The following is a 22,301-nucleotide window of genomic DNA, read 5'->3' on the forward strand; positions in this document are numbered from 1 at the left end:
AGAAGGTTGGTAGACAAGTTAGGAACATAGAGAACATTCTCAAATGTTCCATCATCCATGTCAACTGAACCTTTCCCTTCAACCTCTACTTGTGTGTCATCACCTATGTAAATGTGAGGTACCTTGGATGGCTCCAATGAAGAAAACTGCTCCTTTGTAGAACCTATGTGATATGAGGCACTCGAGTCAAGTATCCATTGCTGTGAAGAACCTGTTGTAGCCACAAATGCTTGCCCTTTTCCCTTAGACTGTGAGGAAGAGGAAGGAGTTGAATCCTTCTTTGTGTAGGCGGATGGCAAGTTGATGTTGTTTTTCTTGAGAAGATTGGTTAACTCATCAACTTGCTTTGCGTGGCATCGATGCTCATCATTACCATACTTTTTTCAATATGCACAAGTTGGTTTATCCTTCTTAGGTGGTGTCCCCTTCTTGGAAGAGGATGAAAAATCGCCTTGTGATTGAGAGGATGATTGTCCTTTTTCCTGGTGTGTCTTAGACTTGGATTGCTTCTTCTTCTTGTTGGAATCTTTGCCTTGACTTCCTTGATTTCCTTGATTTGCTACCAAAGCCTTGGACTTTGAAGACTTGAGAAACCCCATGTTCAACAACTTAGATTGTTCCAATATCAACATTTCTGTGAAAGCATCAAATGAAGGCATAAAATAAGAACTCCCCACTGTCAAACGATGAGTTTGGAAGCTAGACACAAATGCTGCATATTCTGGTGCAAGCTTGTCCAACAAGTTGAATATCAATTGAGCATCCTTTTTGTCAATTCCACAATCCTTTAGCTTTGCTCTTAGCTCATTTGCTTTGGTTACATAATCTTGGATTGTATCAAAACTCTTGGGATCTAAGTTGGTGAGCTCATTGTCAATCTGACAGCCTCTGATTTCATCAACTTGTCCATACAATTTCTGAAACATATCCCAAGCCTCTTTAATTGTTTTACACTTCTCAATGTGAAAAATGAGGTCATCTGATACATACTTGGGTAAGGTTCCAAGAGCCATGCAATTCTTTGTGAGCCATTCTAATTGAGCAATTGGATCAGCCTTAGGATCAGGTGGTGCTGTTATTGTTCCATCTATGTAGTGTGTGAGACCCTTTTCCATTAGTTTACTCCATACTTCAATTTTCCATGATGCATAATTATGTGGAGTTAATGGTGGAAACTTATTAGGACTCATTGCAACAAGAATGGAAAGAGCACAAAGAGAGGCACAATCCCACAAGACACCCCCCCAAATTCACTCAATCAAAGAACCCCCCTCAAATGTGATGATTTGGCACTTTATAAGTAGTGCATATACAATGGGCCACTTGCAAAAAATGGCAAAGTGGACTTCTGATTTACAATTTTACAACTGCCTCAATAAGGCCAAAAGAGTCTCAAACTGATAATGCAAGAGATCTAACTAAGATCCAAGCAATTTACAAGTACTTAATAGGCCAAATAAGACCAATATCTGAAAGTACAATTTTCACTCAAAATCTCTAAAATCTGATCATAGATTCTGAAAGTAGACGAAAAAATAAGCACTTTAAAAAAAAACGGCACCTGAAAAGGAGGTCGTATGAGCTCAAACGAGGCCTTTGAAGTTGTAGAATTGAGGATTGGACAGGTACAGCTGAGAGAATCCGAAAATTCCGAAAAACCTGTGCACCAAAATCATAAAATAACCACACCACTGCGAAGATCACGAAATTTTAGCCCATTTCAAAAAAAATTGCACCAAAAAAGGAGCAAAAATGAGCAAGATATGGCCTTCCAAAGTTGGACGTCAGCAAGTCACTATGTTAAATTTGACGGCCGTATGACCGTCGCAAAAACTTCACCTCTCTGCTGACTGGGCATCCGTACTGTACAGGTGACTGTGCAAACCGTATGGATGACATGGCACTGTACGGACGACTGCGTGGCTCTGTGACTGTGCAGACTGTACGGTCTATGTGGCGCGTTGACGTGGCGTACGGAGAGCTGTTTATCCGCGGGCCAGTGGCCGCCTGCCACGTGGCGGGCGCGGTTGCCGGTTGGGTTAGGTGGTCGCCGGCGGTGGAGATGGCCAGAGCTGTGGACCGGCGACGGCTGGGAGCTGGGAGGACAGGACCTGCCGGCGGCGATGGCGACGGCGGAGCGGGGAACGCGGCAGGTACGGGCGGCGAGCACGGCGGCGGCGGCGGGAGGACCTGCACGGCCTGCAACGGCAGGTACTTGCAACCTGCGCATAGCGGGTACAGCCGAGTACGGGGGGTCTGCGGACCCCCAAAAAACTCTTCTTTTTTTGATTTTTTTTTTTTGAAATTTTTCGAAATCTTTTTTTTTTGAAAAATAATTTAAAAAAAAAAAAAAAAAAAATTTCTAAATCCGTACGACATTAGCCAAAATGGGGAAAATTTTTTTTCTCACCAAAATAGGTCGACTTTATAGTCGAAATTTATGGAAACGGCCTCCCGGATTCAACGGTGATGTCCAAATCACTGTATGACGCCCCCCAAAAATGAAGATCCCCAAATCCGAAAATAGAAGCCTTCCATGATGTCTCCAAAAACCGATCAATGAAGCCCCAATAGCTCTAATACCATGTAGGATTTTGCCAAGATCAAGGGCACAATGAAAAGCATAAAAGAGACAATAGAATGACAAGAACAAACTGTATTCTCATCAATATACAAATGATCAACTGGATTAACCAATACAATGAATAGAGGCCTGCTTATATAGGCAAGGCCATATGGATGTATGAGCACACAAATATGACATGTGGCTCAATGAGAAACAAGGGTAGGTAAGAAATACTAAGGGTAGGTAGGAGAAATAATATAATATTCCACAAGAGGTGGATGACCCACCGAATGTGGAGTGTAACAGCAAAATAAGACCACAAAAGGTGGAATTTCTCCTACAAGCTCTATCCCTAAGTGCACACTTCCCTAAGTGTCTCAAATCCAAACTACGAAGAGATGCATTATCCTAAGTTAACTTAAGTAAGTGTAATAATATCCATAATGAATATTTATTTACACCAACAGTTTCTTTTGGACAACATCAAAGGGTAAAATGGCAGCAGAACCTGTCAATATATCAGAACACCACTTTCCTTAAGCTCATGGCCTACTATGTCCCTTTATTCATCTACTACCTGTAGCGGAACTTAATCGTGACTTGTCATTTTCATTGTAACTTCCCTTTCACATCAGATTGTTGGAAAAGGACGATGACATTCCCTAAATGAATTTGGAGCCCTAAGGTCAATGCTGTGACTGGATGAAAGTGATTAATATCCATCTAGAACCCTGAATTGACTTCTTTAAAATCTCACAACTTTGTTTATTCCTCTTTGGTGGTGTTGTGGGTTTGTTGGACGTTGCTTGGTAAGTTTTTATTTATTTATTAATGTGTCCTCCTGCAACCTCCACACCTTCTACCATTGCTCATGAACCCTTGACCTGATATTTTTAGTCAAATAAGATGCAACAGTTATTTTGACGGGAATTTTTGGGTGATTATTTGTCCATTATACTACAGTTACATAACCTCGACCAGAAGGAATTCCTCATTTTTTGATTTTGCACTTTAATCTCCCTATAATGTGAAGGATGGGCTGTAAGATATGCAAAAACTCCAACAATCTTTCATCTGAAATAAATAAGAAATAAAATGGTAAATACTTCTCCTGGCTGTGACTTGAACCTCTAGAAGATGGTGGCAAATGTATGACAATGCATGTACCATGCCTTTGTTACCAAAAAAAATTGGAATCTTTAATTACTATTTCAAATCCTCGATTGATTCCGTCTGTTGGTGAAATTTGAGTGAATTCACTCACAATGAAATGAGGTTTTGTGTCCTCATTTCATAATTCTTATAGTGCACTAACGATCCTCGGATGAGATCGCTCCACTGAATAGAAGGGTTTTCATCCTCGAATTTGAAACGAGAGGGTTTCCATCCTCTGGCTGAAAAAGAATTTCCGTTCCTTGGAAAATAAAATTTCAAACAAGCATGTCTCAATGACTAACTTCTTTTTGTAACTTTTCTTGATGGCTCTTCATTTTTTTTTCATTACTTCAATTTTTTTATTTTTCTTCTTGCATTTCTGATTCCCTTTTGAACTTGATAATAAAATATCACCTTGAATAGCATATTAATTTAATAATAAAAGATTAGTTGCTTTTTATTTGTAAAATAAAGTTATTTTGAGCAACTAACTATTAAATTATTTGGATAACTCAAAAAGGAGATGGCATAAGGAGATGTCATCACATGAATAACAAGCATCATTGAAGATTCTTGAGCTTTCACATCAACCCAAGCATAGTTCGCAGAGTTGGGCTCATATCATAGAGTAGTTGGCAAAGACTCAGCAACTTAGAAAGTCCTAAAAAAATAAATTTCTTAAAAAACATACTTTTTTTCACAAAATTCAATTACAAAATGTTTGAAATTAAAAAGTGACATCTTGAAAAAGAAAATACATGGTTTTATAGCAAAAGAAGCATGTGAAAAATGTGTTTTAACCAGCATTTTACTTGTGTCGATGTTTTTATGCATGTTTTTCCCGTGTCTATAAAAACTTGTGAGTTAAACTTGTAAAAGCTTGTGGAGCAAAACAAATAGAGAGCACTCGACAACTCGAAGAGGACTTGCAGAGTTTTGCAAACTATGAACCTAAGTATCCATCTTCACAAGAGGATAAATGCAACATAGTACAGGATAAATAATAGCTACCTAAGTGCCTAAATGTACAATCAACTTTGTAAACCCCATCTTATACATCTTACAATGTAATAGATGCTCTTACAACATAACTCCCCATCGTAGATGTTATAGAGTCCTTTCCACTTCATGTCAAGTGGCCAAGGATGCCTTGCCAATGTAACTCTCTATTCAATGCCCCTTACAATCAATATTGCCAAGTGTTTAGGGGAGTAATCCACTTCACATTTGCCTCCGCTTCACACATGGGTGTACCATTTGGTCCATTCCATGATCTTTGGAGATACATACATGAAACATAAATACTATTCACAGACATTTAATCCTAGGCTCTAGCTAGCATATGGATTATAACAATGTATACAAGGACTTGCAAGGTGAATAGCACGCCTAGTCCTAACACATTTAACACCATTTAACTAACTAGAATTAACTTTATAAGGAGTTTTAGTAGAATTTTTTTTTGTTGCACCTAAATCGGGATTTCTATTTGGGTTGTTTTTAAGGGCATTACACAATGGCTTAGCTTTAAGCCATTCTTTGAGATCCATTCTAGGAAAATTAAAAGGGGATACCTCACTTTATGAGATGTTAATTAAGTATAAATTAATGGCAAATATAATGACTAGTTTATTTATTGTTTTCTCAAATGTTGGGCACATTTGGCATCATTTATCTAGCTAAAATCAACAATATAACGAGTTCTAGTCACATTCCTATCATAATTTTTAAAATGATGAACCGCATTTCTTTGGAATGCCAAGTTCAAAAATCATATATGTTTTTTAAGTAAAACACATGTTCTTAAAATTTGCCAACTAGTTTCCTTTTACCCAACAAGATCAACAGATTTTGCTGAGTAAATATGTTGATATTTTTAAGGAACACTTAAATGGAACAGCTCAATCCTACATTCTATAAGTATTAACCAGTCACCTGGAAACTACAATATTGAGATGATAACCACATCCTCATCCTTTTACCCAAATCTTTTAGCAACTACATTTTAATGTAATATAGCCATACTCTTATTCATTTACTCATGTACCCTAATTTGAATGGTGTCTCTGTACCAATATACTCATTTCCACATCTTCAGGTGACTTGATTTTAATCACTGTCAACCTACATCCGCATGTATGTCTAAATTTGTTTGTAAGTGCATTCCTCTATAACCTCATCCTAACAGTATAGTGTCCTGGCATTTGTAACAGATAATGCAGCAGTTGTTGGAGGAGTGCCTGTGGTTGAACATGCTACAAACATGGCTGCAAAAGTAAAGGGATCCGATCTTATATTTTTGGGAACTGGCACTAGTGAAGGCATTCCTCGAGTGAGCTGCCTCACAAGCCCTGTAAAAAAATGCCAGGTATGAAGTTGCCTCTAGGGAATTGCTGTCTTATATCAATTTTGAGGCAACATTGGATCCTATTCAATAGATCTACTCTTTTTTCTTGGAGTTATTTATAGATCTCTTATCTTGGTGATTTGTATCACCTGTTATTGAGCATCAGAAGAAAAAAATATTGCAGAAAGCACTCCCAATGGTAAAAAATGCTTTGTATAACCGTCCCCAATATCTCATGTCAAAAATATTCTGAAGTAAAATATTTGAGTAGTAGTTATCTGAATTGCTGTAAAGGTCATAATGGGTTTATAACTTTATGTATACTGGTTGGAATATTTTGGAATATTCTGAAAATTTGGGGATTGTCTTTCTTTTGGGTCTTACACTAGTTTATGGCATTAGATTAATGATGTAGTGGGTCAATTTGAAGAAATACCATTCTAGGTAAAATTCATAAACTATTTTTATAGTAACTAGATGCTTATCATGAAGTGATGACAGGTTTGCCAAGAAGCAGCACAACCTGGCAACAGAAATAGAAGATTGAATACAAGTATTCTGATCCGTTATGCTGGTCCTGCAGGGAGAACTAATATTCTTATAGATGCGGGCAAGTATGGACTTTGTTTCTTCCTCTTATTTAAATCATAGGCTTCACAAACTTTGATGTATTTATCGACAAGCAAGCTTAATTATAAACAGCCCTTAGAGAGCAAGATTAATTATAAACAACCCTCAGAGAGGGATGGAGGGAAGGAGGGAGAAAGTTTTTGTTTTCGTAGCAACCATTTATGCATTCTCTTCCATTGTGTCCTTTTGTGCCACAACTTTAGCTTGCATTATTTTAAGTTTTCTGTTATCTTTTCAAACTGTTTTGTACTGGTTCTTGTTTGGTTGTTTCTCTTTCATAGGTGTTACCATTTGCATCACTTTCATGACATCAATTGCTGTGGTCACTTTATAGTTTGTTCTGAGGTTTCTTCTTTCTTTGCTCAGCAAAAGTAAGAAATCATATGAACTTAGAAAGTACAATACACAGATTAAAAATGTCTGCTGAACCCCCTGCAGAAAACAGATAGGCAATGCAAAATCTATTCAGAGAAATTAGATATATAAGCTTCTAGTTGCTAAGTAATATAGCACCTTGTAGTCTGCCATAATAATAACAGGTTTAGCCCGACTTTCTGTGAGCAAGATGGCAACATAACATAGACAACTGTTATTCTATTAATTGAAGGCAAAATAATGTTTCTATGCCTTACAGAGAGTGGCTTGAGTCACAAGGTCAACATTGTCTGGTTACAATTCCAAAAAACTTCACAAATAGATCTGTCATGGCCAAAGACTTAGAAAAAACTACCATTGGTGTTTTAAAAATGAACACTAGGAGTGAAAACTACGCTTCCTGGGGCACCATGGGGAATACTATTAGCAGGGACAGATTTGCAGGATTGTTCTCAAGATGCAATGCCATATGCACCAAGTTGAGTTTGGATCTAAATATGTTCAGGTTGATCTGCACTTTATTGCCTTTCAAACAAATACAGTAGTGCTGGAAAAGAATTTTCAGCTGGGAGTATAGTGCTGCTGAATCTGGTGTCATATTAGTGGCAAAATCTGTACAGCAGTAGGAAAATGGCCATACCTCTGCATCAGGGAATTCGGGCAAACTTAAGCTTACATCTGATATGCCCACCTGTGAATCTTTCTACAGAAGCTGAAATCTCGTAAGAAGGAGACTCCATGAAGGAGATTTGGATCACTGGTAGGAAGGGTGTCCAAACACCTTGATCAAGCAAGACAACAGAAGGCTTGCCATTAAGATTACAAGGAGCAAACTCAAACTCAAACTTCATATCCACATATCCAGTGGGACTACTTAGGCACTGTAGGTACTCCTCATCACTCATGTTGCTACTTGTGCATGCAATAAAGTGTCAAAAGTGACTATCTTGTGCCATCTAGCCTTGAGGAAGGCAAGAGAAAGTGTGTCATTGAGTTTGTAAGAATTAAACTTAATCTAAAACTTTGCATCTACATGTCTAATAGCACCTATGTGCAGGTGTAGGAGATATGAAAAATATATAATTCTGTTTGTAAATCTATAAATACTCAAAACCCACTTGATAGTGGCTGCATCATGAATAAGAGTGCTACTAGTGCTTTCTATAAATTCACATAAACTTTTATCAATTCAAAAGATGGACACTTCATCCAAAACATTCACAATTAAGAGATAACTGAATCACCAATGAATACTTAGTATTCATTAGTGTGAAAATCAAGATACTTACATAAGGAAACACCCCCAAATGAAATAGTACAACTCAATGAATTTGGGCTTCCTATGAAAACCGCCTAAGAAATGATACAAACTGTGAATGAAAACTCAGAAACTACATATATTCCAATAATCCTAAATGTCTAGATCGTCCTCCTCAAACTAGAGTACCATAGAGTCTCATATAGCATTGGACAAAACATAGTAAAAGAGGATACAGAATAGTGTACAAAAAACCCATGAACTTGGTTGCATGTTTGTGAGTCTTGCTCCTCTCATTCATTTACATCAATCATAAAACTTATAATCTCTAACTTTGCAATTATTCTAGAAACCTGGTAAGGAAAGTATTCTTTTCTTTTCCCTTGTCGTGTGCAGCAAATGCACTCTCATATTGTCCAGAATTGGACTCTACCAACTGTTATTGTCTCTATATTTTTTAAACAAATATGAACTCACTTTTTAAATGTGAGTGCTTGATTCTCTGCCAAGAAATCCAAAGACTCCACAAGATTTCAAATGAAGGTGGCAAAATTTTGATGATTACGGCAACCATATCACTTCATTGACCTTTTTATTAATTGTTGAGAGCTGATTTCTTAGATGTTTCGTTCAAAGAAGATGGTCAGACAAAAACCCACATTCACTTAACTTTGTAGAAATGAACAAAATTTTCAAATACAGAACATGATCTTTTTCTGAAGTCTAACATTTGTTTTTGAGATTTTCCCATAAATCAACAGCAAAAATTGTATTCTGGACTTCAGGGATCAAGTAATTAGTGACAGAGTTTCAACAACATCACGGCTTCTTTACAATGGCTGTCAAAATCAGCAATATTTGAATCTGTTTTGGTTTCTTTTTTTGAGGAATATTTTATCACAGTTTCTTTCCTTAGCTATGGTAAATATTTTGTGGCTCAATAAATTAAATTTTTGGCTGCAAAACTGGATTTTCTATGTTGGCCATTGCTAGGGTTTCAACTAGGGTTTACAGGAAAAATTCCAGATCTTGAATATAATATTAACGCAGCAAACAATGCAATGCAGGGGTTTTAACTTTTCACAGAATTTTGCTTAATAAAGCAGAATATTGGATTGCTTTTGAGATTTAAACACAGAGAATGCAAAAAGTTGTACTTGCATCTTCTCAGTCCATGCTGTTATGTACTGTTTTCGTATAGCCAGTGTGTTTGACGGATTTCTGCCTGCTGATATTTTCCTTGTTTTGACTGATTGCTACTGCCTATCCACTCTTGAGGCTTGAACACCTTCAATAGGATTGGCCCTTCAAAACAGTTTTCCCTTTAGTCGGCCTATATACTCAGCAATTATTGTCGAATTTATGAGTTGGCATGTACATCATATGCTATGACAGTTGGCAGCCCTGTAAACAATTGACAGTCTGTACAACAATTACTATGATGGTGCCACACACAGTGTTCAGTCCTCACAGCAACAACACAGCTTTTAGCCTTACACAACAATTTTAGGTGCCCTTCAACAATTTTTTCAATAGGACAGTTCTAAATTTGTACTTTCTTCCCTAAATGGATTGGTTTAGCATACCCTTTCTTAGGGCATCTTTGTGCTGATTCCAAAAGTTAGAAGAATGAATGCACAGAGTTTGAGACAATTGTATTGTATGCACTTTAATGTGTGTATGCTTGTATTTATTATTGGACAAGGAGGTTACACTAGTGGTTTTAACTCTTGTATTTATTATTGGATGAGGAAGTTACACTGGTGGTTGTAACTCATAATTTGTAAGCAACTCATAACCACTGTTGGTGTTGTTACATCATTAATATAAGAAATAAATGCTTATGCATACAAAGTATAGTTTAACTTTATATTATATCAAATAATGCCTGGATTCTCTATTTTGAAGGTTAATTGGGCTACTTAGTGGGACTCATGGTATTTTTTGGGGGATGTTTAAGGTGCTCTTATAAGAATCTCTGAATCACCAATTATCAACCATCTTAAAATACCTAAGTAAGTACACATTGTTTATTTGTATTTGTGATATTGTTGCCAAAGCGATTTGGCAATGTTAAACAGCTGGAAAACATAAAATAACTTGGTAGCATTAAACTTAAAAAACGAACAAAAGACTGTTTAGTAAATTAGTACAATCAAGGATGGTTATGAAATATTCAAGTTAGAGATCTTTATCATCATTGAGCTTTGTAAAGTGTAGACATTAAACTATTTAGATTTGATTGATAGGCTTACTACACTATTATCTATTCATTGACATATTAGAACTATATATTCTCGATCCTTGTCATGGTTAATCATTCTTATCTTCTCTCAAGATTTTGTCTCTGTACCATGTCATTATATATATGCCACAAACGTATATATTATGTTAAAATTTAGGCCTTTCTTTTCTTAATTGTGATGGAATTCGTGTCATTCTATATTACATATTAGCAGTTCTCTGTAGCTCTTTTAATCAATATATGCACTATTATTAGCATTTTTGGTATTTCTCATATATTTAGGAGATGGGTCTCTTTGTGTGATAATTATGGTTATGATATAGAATATTAAACCATTTTTATTGGGACAATTCTTTTATTTTGTTTTCGAGCATCTAGGACTTTGAAGAACTAAAAGGTGAATATGAAATAATCAAGGGGTAGGAGTGGTTAGATGCCTTCCATTTTTGTCTATATTTCTTTCTGCTTTTTAAAAATTTACACTGTTTACTTAATATGAGTTTCCGCTTCATTCAATTGCTCTGTTTTTTTTCTTCTCGGAAGTCCTAATATAGATGTTTTTGTAATGTTTTAAACAAATGATAGATTTATAATTCTGAAGGATCAGTTGATGGATATAAATATATAGAATTTTAATATGGTCAATGCAGATTCTTTTATCACAGTGCCCTTCGGTGGTTTCCTCATTTTGGGTAAGTGTTCAATTCATCTGTTTTACTATTATAGTCTGTTTGATTTAGTGTTTGGATTTCATTGTTATCCTTATTGGAGATGATAATTTAATATCATCTTTCGTAGGCATTTGTAGAATATTTCCACCTTAAGTTGAATCGTTTTGGTTTATATTTCCTAATTTAATAGTTGTTGTTGCTACAATTTTGATATGTTTAGTTCTTTCGTGTTAAGGTTGTTAAGCTGTTGCAACCATTTAATGTGATTCATCAATTCTAAATTGTTGAAATAATAGCTAGTTCGGATTACCTTGCAAATCAAATACATGTAACTTGTAATTATATCTTGCTATGAATATTGGGCAAGACCTATATATAATGTAACTTGTGGATAGTATAGGTCCTATATAAATGTAACTTGTAAATGATTATTGGTCTGACCCTATATTGGGCGCCAACCTTAAGATTATTATGAATTCAATTAGCAAGGCCGACCTAAGGCTTCTAGGTTAGTTTGTCACATATATAAACAAAGTCATTTACAAGCATCAAATACACAATCAAAAAATCATCCTCTCATGATCAGTGAATTACTTCTGCTCATCCACAACGAATTTGTTCTTCTAATCAGCGAACTCATTCAAGGTTTCGTCTAGGGCTGGCGAATACATCTCTGAGATCAGCGAACTGCTGCTAGGGCTGATGAATCCACACACAGGGCTGCAAACTTGTTCTAAGGGCTGTGTGTCACCTTCAGACCTAGCGAGTATTCTGCATCAGATTGCGAATTTCTCAGATAAGTGTTGTTCATTCTGCTGTGTGCCCTAATTTGGGTTATCTGCTGATTATACCACTTCATGTGTGAAGTGAAGTTGTAAGATTTATACTGATGTCGGAGTTAATACAAATTTAGACTTTGTTGTTGGGTTTTTCACCTCCAAGAGGGAGGTTTTTTACAGGGTACTGCTGCGTTATGTGTGTTTCCTTTGTTATTTTCTGCTTATTGTTATCAGTCTGATCTTAAAATTAACATGGTATCAGAGCAGGTTCCTTCTATAAAGCCTAATAGCTTGAAGGTAGATCCTATATCCTTTTTGCAGACTGAGAAATTAGAGTAGTGTCCAGACTTTAAACTAAATTCACACGCCTGTGGCGAGGGCATTTATGAAGTGCTTATAGATGAGAATGGATTCTGAGTGATGGTGAGGGCCAAAGGCCACGCAGCCATCATCAGATGATTCAGTGTTGATCTAAGTGGATGGTTATGTTGAAAACTAACTTATAAGAGATAAGTATTTTTTGAATTTTTCATGCTGTTATCAATTCATTGGATAGTGAATCATGTATGATAGTCTTGAACTATTAGTAACCTCTCTTAAATGCTTTTAGGATGGACTGAGGAGCATAAAGATGATGATTGTATTCAAGAGAGGAAGGTTTTGAGACATCCTGTGAGGAAGCATCACAGGTTGAAGACTAAGAGACGTAGCTTAGTTGGTGATACTATGATCAGGTTCAACTTCAGAGGGAGCTTGTTGTGTTCATCTTCAGAGGGAGCTTGTTGTTTTCAGCTTCAGAGGGAGCTTGTTTGTTGTTTCAGCTTCAGAGGAAGCCATATCCTTGGTTAAGGCAATCTTTTGGGAGAAGATTGAGGTGAAAGCCCTCGGTTAAGGCAATCTTTCGAGAGAAGGTTGAGGTGAAAGCCCTCGTTCCACCCTCTGCATGTAGGTATGGTGGTATTGCATTCGTCTCTGGGAGAAGTCTGAGGTTAGAGCCCTCATTCCACCCTCTGCGGAGTGCAAGGTGGGACCAACCTCTGCGGAGTGCAAGGTGGTAGTTTCTTTGAGGTGTAAGACCTCTTCCATCTTCTGCGGGCAATGCAAGATGGAAAGTTTTGATTGTTTTCTTGCAGGTTACATTCATCCTCTGCGGGCAATGTAAGATGAATCTCATAAAGAAGTCCATGATGCATGATTACACTATAGCTGACTGAATCCTCTCTAGCTAGTTCTCCAAATACATGTAACTTGTAATTATATCTTGCTATGAATATTGGGCAAGACCTATATATAATGTAACTTGTGGATAGGACAGGCCCTATATAAATGTAACTTGTAAATGGTTATTGCTCTGACCCTATATTGGGCTCCAACCTTAAGATTATTATGAATTCAATTAGCAAGGCCGACCTAAGGCTTCTAGGTTAGTTTGTCACATATATATACAAAGTAATTTACAAGCATCAAATACACAGTCAGAAAATCATCCTCTCATGATCAGCGAATTACTTCTGCTCATCCACAGCGAATTTGTTCTTCTAATCAGCAAACTCATTCAAGGTTTCATCTAGGGCTGGCGAATACATCTCTGAGATCAGCGAACTGCTGCTAGGGCTGGTGAATACATCTCTGAGATCAGCAAACTGCTGCTAGGGCTGGCGAATCCACACACAGGGCTGCAAACTTGTTCTAAGGGCTGTGTGTCACCTTCAGACCTAGCGAATATCCTGCATCAGATTGTGAATTTCTCAGATAAGTGTTGTTCATTCTGCTGTGTGCCCTAATTCGGGTTATCTGCTGATTATACCACTTCATGTGTGAAGTGAAGTTGTAAGACTTATACTGATGTCGGAGTTAATACAAATTTAGACTTTGTTGCTGGGTTTTTCACCTCCAAGAGGGAGGTTTTCCCAGGGTACTGCTGCATTATGTGTGTTTCCTTTGTTATTTTCTGCTTACTGTTATCAGTCTGATCTTAAAATTAACATAAATATTAGGAATTACAACTTGTTCTTACAAGATGCAAGGAGGCTTAGCTAGATTCTTGATATTCTATTTCTCAACTTTTGTATCAAAATAAAGTTTTGATTATTAGTTCAGTCCAAGCTTTGTTAAAGAAAAGATATTATACATAGTTGTCAATACTTTTGGGATCATAGGAAATATATCATTTCACTAGAAACTGTGATGCAAATTCATGAATGTTTGGCACACATAGAAATGGAATTATAATAAAAATTAACTTGTTACTCATGACTTAACAATAAGCAATTATTAAGGCATGACACTAACGAAATACATAGTTTTAAGAATGTTACAGTTATGGTCTTTAACAGATCTTGACTCGAACTAGTTCTGTAATCAACCACAACCAATCTCTTAATTGCAACATAAAGCGACTAAGAGTATCTATCAAGTTCATGATAGATCCCGCATATCCAAACAAATGTAAGCGTCATGGATTATATTGATACTGTGGTACCATCTATAGCTTTAGAAATATTCATTTTCAAGTAACTATAAAGATTTTACTATAGAATGTTAGTATCAATTGTGTCTTAATTCCATGATTAAAAAGCTAGTCAATTCAGATTTATATTCAGGCCATCCAAATAAATTTTAAAATGAATCATACCACTCTATGATATTTCTCTTCAAGCTAAACCTATGGCACCAAAAGAAATATTGCTCTTGAAGTCATGCTCTACTATACTGGATGTTAAAGACTAGTTTTGTAGTCTTGAGTCAAAGAAAACAAAGAGAGAATATTGTAGAGTTAGTATGAATACAACCTGTTCAGATAGTGTAGAGACCAGTTTGATATAAGTGTTATCATTGTACATACTTACTAAGACAAGTGCATTAGTAAATGAATGATTATCTTTATATAGTATGATGAACTTAGCATAAGTGACACGAGTTTAGTTACCATCTAGGACTCAAACCAACACTCCCCATAGGCTGCTGGGTTGCTCCGCCGCTGAGCTACTGATCCTTTATGTGGTGCAAAACGTAGACTATTTCCAAAATCCCCCTTCAAGTCATGTTTCTGTGCTTGGAGCTCATATTTTGGTTCTGATATCATGTCAAATTCCTATGAATGAGCTATGACTCAATCCTAGAGCCTCCCTAAGGCTGCTAGGCTGCTATACCACTGAGATATTGGTACTCTGTGTAGTTTGGAATGTGAGTTATTTTCAACAGTGGCCAACAACTCTGCTACCCCTATCATTTCTTATATATAAGAATTGTATTGATTTGTTTGAATTTCTCCATTGTAGATGCTATTGTCATATCTGATAAGAGTCAGATTTGCGTGCTGGAGGCCATATGCATCATTGACTATGATGGTCAATGAAGACACTGCATGCATCTATTTTGTTGTGTTCCTATGATGTGATGATGACATTGTTTAATTCATGCAGGGTAGGTTCTTGTTTGTATAATTGTTTTCTTCTATTCATGCCTGAAAACACTACATGTATTAAAAATCATTACATTCTACATTATAAATGCAAGGAGACAAATTTTGAAGGCATGCTATATGACATCCATTAAGACCATCCTGTAGTTCATGTTTCCACAGACCATAATCTAGAATGGAAAATTGGGCTCTTTTTGAAAAAGAAAAAAATATAATTTATATGTATGAAAACTAATTACATTCATCAAGAATATGGCATCATCTGCCTAGCATTTCTAACATTTGATCATGGTCCATCAGAGCTGTTAGGGAGAAGTTCAGAATCATCTGTTGTGGAATACTCTCATAATCATTTCCAATGAATTTTGTAAAATTGTATATTTCTAGGTAAGAGAATGACAAATGTACATGTCAGCTCATACTTAAAAGGTTAAGAAAACATAAAGAAATGGGAAAGGAAGGTGATCAAGCCAACTTGAAACAATTATAAACATGTATTATTTTGTATGGGAATATGAAAAGAAAGAAAGCCAAACAACCTCTTAGTATACAGTGAGCCATTTTAAACATTATGTAGCATCACTACCAATCATTTACAGATGAAGATTTCTAGGTTCTTATCATATGTGTGATTAAGTGTATAATATCTTTCTCTTTTAAATATTATGTTTTCCGATTAAATTCCATTTGCACTACTATAATGATATGAAGATTTCTGTTGGATGGATTTCACTATATGTGCTGTACTTTGTTTAGTCACAAACCTTGCAAAATTTTAAATTAGTTGTTTCATCCAAGATTGAAACTTTAGTGTGTCCTTGGAATGGTTGTGTAATAGGGAGCTAACAATGGTTCCATTGCCATTTAAATTTAATGCCACATATAATGTATATGCTCAGATGGCTACCCAGCCAAAAGTAACTTGAAAAATGGATGCAAGTTCAATTGAAAAAGTTTGTAGAATGTGAAGCACAAAAAGGTGGGAGTTGAATGGCAAATGTTGCTTTTGAACCACAAGATATATATGCAATATTTGGTGCCAATTTCTTGAAAAGTTAAATGATTAACTTCTGTTCTAGACTTAGACAAAGGTTGTCAACACATTGCAAAAACTGAATAAGGAGCGGACAAGAGTGCTCAACTAGTGGGTTGCAACTACAATTAAGGGACATGTATCTTAATTTTAAGATGTAGAGTTTTTTGATAGTGGTTATTATTTGATTATGTCTGGACCTCAAGGAAAATTCTTTCAAATACTCAAAATGTTGGCAATAGAGAAGGTTATTGTGCCCTTTCTTTCCAAGACGTAGGCCATTTGGGTAGGATGGGGGTGTATCATCATGAGGTGATGTTAGGCTAGGATATTTGGAATGATAAGAAAAGCCGAATCTCATAGTTCTTGAGACTTAATGTCCCAAACTGACTTTATTTTCATTTTTTACAAATTTTCAATGATCAAATGCATGCAATCTTAACACTTTTTGATCACAAAGATTCCAATGTGGACAAGATGAGAGCATATAGTGAAAGAATTAGGATGATATTAGATTACTATATTTGTTGGTGGTACCACACAACTTACAATGCATGCAAATATAAATATGAAATTGTTACAATAGTGCTTCTGGTGGGAAGCCTTCCAAAATGGTATATAAACTTAATATTAGATCTGGTGATGAACTTCATAGATAAGCACAATATAAGTTTGAAGCTATTTCAATATTGCTTTTGGTGGCAAGCCTTCCAAAATAAATACAAATTCTATATTAAATCTTGTGTTGAATGACATAGATTGATATTATGAAATAATATGAGTAGACTATTGAATAAATACACAAATTCCAAGTTTATGATTGCTGGAAATACCTCTGATATAGGTAATAAGCATGTAAGATCTAATATAAATCTAATGATCAAGGCTGGAATAAGAAAATTAGTAGAAGAATACTTCTATAGCAGAATCATTAAATGGCTGATGTAGAAAAATATAGAACAACAAATATTATTACTTCAAAATATCCCATTTACCAAATGTATAGCAGCCAATTTGAGTTTGGCCTTTAGTCACACAAAAGAATAGAAATTAACAATGTGTTGTGAGCCCTTTTAATAAGTATGAGAACATAATTCATCTACTTCTAATCCTTGGCAAAGAATATGCTACGATTTCTTTGTGATATGGAGTGGCAACTTAAACACTTACATTGCATTCAATAATGTATGACCTACCTTCCCAAAGGCCGGGATAAGCATTTCAGGTGGTATGGCTAGTACCAAATGATATGGCCAGCAATGCTATATGAAAATAAAATGGTAAGGCAAGAAAAATTATAATATTATAGAGATATACAACTAGTCGTAAAATACTTTCCTTCAAATAAAAAATATGTAATATTTTGAAATCTGCATACCACACAACAAGCCAATAGAAATTGGAAATACTTTGCAATTGTTCAACATCTTGGCAATCCTTGAGTGGAATTACTCATGTTGAATAGGTGGGTTTTGGTCCTTGAATTTATTTTACCAAAAGAATTTTCAACCTTAAGTAAAAAATGAACATGTGTTCAATCTCAAGAAAAAGGGGTTTGATTTCATAAATTTTTTACCTTCTTCTATGCTCAACTCTTGCTTAAATAGGCACTTGAGAGAATTATAATTATTTATTATATTCTTTTTCACTTTTCCCTCCAAAACTTAATTTAAAAAAGTGTCTAGAACTAGAAAGGCCTTTTAATTAGCCAATACTCATGGAACCTAGTTCTAGTGACACTTTGATAACCCTCTTTATAAAAACAACTTTTAAATAATAAAACATAAGTTGCCTCTTTGTGAATATAATATAAAGTTACTTTTGTGACAACATAAAGTTAAGTTACTAAATTATTTCCCTTATATCACTCCAATATCCTACAAGAGATAAAGTAATAGGCTAAGGGTCTCTTGATGACTTATGCTTAGAAAGGGGACATGATAGTCCAACCTTCCCAATTACAAATTTGGATCCTCCAAAATTTGTGCTTCTTTAGAAATAGAATTTTCTACAAGGAAATTAGTGATGTTCTTATTTATTAAATCTCTCTTGCACATCTTTAAAAGATTTTGGCACCAAAGCCAACTTACCTTCATCACCAAGTGGATGCAACTCTATCGAGGGTGTGCTATGTGTTGTTCAAATGCTTTTTTGAAGCATGAAATATGAATTACATTATGGATTTTGGTATGTTCTATTAGGACTAGCTCTATTTTACTAGGTACTGTTGGTAAAGCTTGGGTATGCATTCTGGTACAATCTAGGTATTGACAGGGTGCTTGGGCTGTGAAGGACCCATAGTGAACTTGGCTGCAAAAAATGAAATTCAAAAGGTCTAAGGCATGACGAAATAGCCTTAAAGTTAAAAGTGGCCAAATGGCTAAGAAGAGTGCTCCAAAATGGAATTCAGCCAAAATTGTTAAAAACACAAAAAGTTGTCTATTTTGAGCTGCAGTGTGCACCATAAGGGTTTTTTTGGCAAAGAAGTGTGTAAACAAAAAAAAAATGTTCATTTCGTTTTTAGGAGCATGCCATAAAGGGTATTGGTCCCCAAAATTGTAAAACATAAAAATGGCCTTTCCATGTCTAGGTGTGCACCATAATGAGAAATGGACAAAATTTTAAAATGCCATTAAGTGGTAGAACGCTTGAGGAGCACACTGTAATGTAGATTGGACAAAGTGTTTCAAACATGAAAAATTGTCCCTGTAACACCCTATTAAGGAACCCTAGAGGATAAGAGCTAAATACACAAGGAATGCATGGAAATATTTATTTTGAAGTAATAAAGTGTCACCATGCATAACATAGACAAGTATAATGCTCAAACCTCAAGATAAGATGATATTGCCGATAACCGACAACGCACAAGCGGAAGGCTGAACACACGAAACTCCAAATGAACAAGGGAAAAGGTCTCCCAAACCTTAGGACAAGGTCTAAGAGGTGTTTAGGGTCACACATGACCATCCCCAAGGTAGCCAAGATTGAAACATTGAACAAGACAAAGTGCTATGTCCTAGGTGTCATTGGGCTTCGATGAAACCCTAATCACATATAGAAGCCCTCGACACCATCCAAACTCACTCGAAAACCAGTCAAGACCCCTCTTAGGGTTCATTGATGTCGCTACCTTTGCTATGCATAAAAAACGGGGTTAAATGGGCAGGACACTTGTGCGTTTGAGGACATTGGAGCGAACCTGCACAAGTGTCTGGACATTGGAGCGAGCTTGCACAAGTGTCTTGAGAGTACACTATCACGGATTGAGGACACTAGTGTGGTGCACAAGTGTCCTTGACTTGTGCATGTGTTCGGGGGACATGCTGGCGTCCTCTAGATTGGTGAACTCGTGTTGACGTCCCTGAGATGCATGTTTGTCCAAAACCAGAGAGCTTCCTGGTTAGATTGTACGAAGCCTCATACACCCTAAACCCCTTGGTGAAGTCAAAATGTGCATTTGGTCCAAAGAAATGGTGCAAAAATGGGTCAAGGTGAGTGACATCAGAACACTAGATGGCTCCTACGAGACAAGTCGGAGTTTAGGTGGACTCATTTTGTCGCAACTCAACCCACAACACCCACTAACGACACATACAAACACAAAAGAGTCCAACAACCAAAATCACAATTGGACTCCATGATTTCACTCACTAGGTGGTTTCGGTTAAGCCTAGATTGGCTCTAAAGGGCCCAATCCTACTAAGGCTTGGTCAATATCTCACGACCACAATAGGAGATGACTAAATCAATCTTTGAAACTATACGAAACACATCTATGTTCATTTTAAGCACCAATGGAAGTGTTCTTATGATACCATATAAAATACCATGAAATGAGAAGCATACAAGATCATGCTTGGTGGTCGGTTCCAACATTGGCCCACGTAAAGATAATCAATTCATTACATAAAGTTGCAAATTACATTCAACTCCTCTTGGAGTGATCAACATACAAATCATCTGTGATTACAATGCTTAATACCATTTTACAATGATTACAACTTTGCAAGGGATGAAGCAAGGAGGAGAACTAGTGTTGAGGAAGGAGGATGAACTCTTCAAGCCGCTAAGGATCCAAGTCCTCCAACCCCCAACAGTGGTTGGCAACACCACCTGATCCTGTGGAACCCGTAGGTCCACCTTACCGTGCTTGTGGAGATAGTCACACAACCCAAAAAATCATACACACATGCAAGGGGAGTAATAGGATCACAAAAGAGCAAACATAGAGCAACACTCAACATGAAGCACAACAACAAAGTAAGAATCATAATGCCACAAGAAGGTTGGAACACCAACAATGCTTCATTTGCAACATAGAGCAACATTAAAATAAGAATATGTGCCCAAGCAACAATAAGCAATATCGAAAGGGAGGAAGCATCCTCATACAACAACAATGAAGTCAAGGAGGCACCATCAAGAGCAACATTAAACTTGCCATCTGGCATAGATCACAATGAGATAACCAATTGCTCGGCAATAATAATTCCATAAGGCACTCTCACATGTATAGGGCTAGGTACATAGAGATCAAGAGCGGGGAGTCTCATCATGTAGCTCGAAGGAATGGCTCATGCGGAACCGAGTAGTCCTCTCACATAGATGATGAGACTTGATCATGCTAGATCAAAGCCCCACGGACAACCAGGCCTTCCAAACTCATCCTTAGTCTATACAAGCACTCAAGGCATGAGAGGGGCATCTTCTTAATCTTAATTAATGTGTTATCCCAACGCAAGTTTTAATTAATGTTTTCACTTGATTACCAAAATGCCCAATGAGTTATCCTGGCGGTCCTTTAGTGCCCTAGCCCCCATTAGACACCACTCCCATCATTGATCCTATTACCTACTCTAGGCTCAAAGAAATCCGAATCATGAAACCAAATGTTAAAGATACCAATTTGCAAGACAATTACTTTTATCAATCGAGCCCCAAAATCCTTATTGAACATCAAATAATCACATTTACAATGCCATTTTCACATACAACCATAGCATACTCAATCGGTCATAATGCCAAGAAAATGGATCCATATTGATCCAATAATAAGATTTACTCATATAATATCATGATTCAACAAAATAAAATTATATCTAAAACAACAAATTCCAACTTTCATCAAATGCCCAATTTGGCTAAAAACCAGTAATGGAGGCCTTCCACCATTGATGGACTTCCAAAAAGCTTCAAAATTCAAACTTAACGCATCAAAAATCCGGGAAAACGGATTGATCTATAACTACACAACACTCCAAAAATGCAATAAAATTCACATTTCATCCATCCATACAAATTAGGGCAAAGTTCCACTAGATCAATCATAATTTTCAAAATTTAAACAATGGATTTAAATACACAACCAAAAGACTAAATTCGAATCGTAGAAATGTTCTAAATTTATTTATAAGCCATTTGCAACAAGAATGAAACTCTCAAATTGAGAGAAAATCAAGAATCATACCTTCAAATGTGAGAAATCTTCAGAATTAAAGAGAAAGCCAAACACACCGAGAGAAGCCATGAAATCCGGACATCACAAAGAGTTTACCCACATGAATCGTTTGAGCTCTTACCTGTTTTGTTGCAAACACACACACCCCATTGCAAATGGAGACCCCCCTTTTTTTTCTTTTTGGTGTAAGTTGTTGTAGGCGACAAATCTGCCTCTAATAAATAAATAATGTTTTTCCTATGTTTTGTTAGTATTGGTATTGTAGTTAGTTGTTCCCGAGAGGTTGTTTTGGTTGCCAATAGTTGGCAGTCTTAACCAACCGTTCGACACTATTTATGTTTGGAATATTGTATCGGG

General features: G+C 36.3%; 1 protein-coding gene across 3 annotated transcripts in view; it reads left to right on the forward strand.

The window, feature by feature from the left end:
• LOC131042144 (putative hydrolase C777.06c) overlaps positions 1-22,301 on the forward strand; it is a 232,371-nt gene that overhangs the window by 40,477 nt on the left and 169,593 nt on the right. For 2 of the 3 annotated variants that reach the window (XM_059211125.1, XM_057975468.2), the window contains exons 2-4: positions 5,935-6,089; positions 6,570-6,682; positions 11,227-11,268. In XM_059211125.1, the coding sequence (XP_059067108.1) occupies positions 5,935-6,089; positions 6,570-6,682; positions 11,227-11,268 (310 nt within the window). The remainder of the gene's footprint in view (positions 1-5,934; positions 6,090-6,569; positions 6,683-11,226; positions 11,269-22,301) is intronic. The other variant, XM_059211126.1, reaches the window with a different exon arrangement.

The sequence above is a fragment of the Cryptomeria japonica genome, chromosome 9, assembly GCF_030272615.1.
Source record: "Cryptomeria japonica chromosome 9, Sugi_1.0, whole genome shotgun sequence".
Taxonomy (NCBI): Eukaryota; Viridiplantae; Streptophyta; class Pinopsida; order Cupressales; family Cupressaceae; genus Cryptomeria; species Cryptomeria japonica.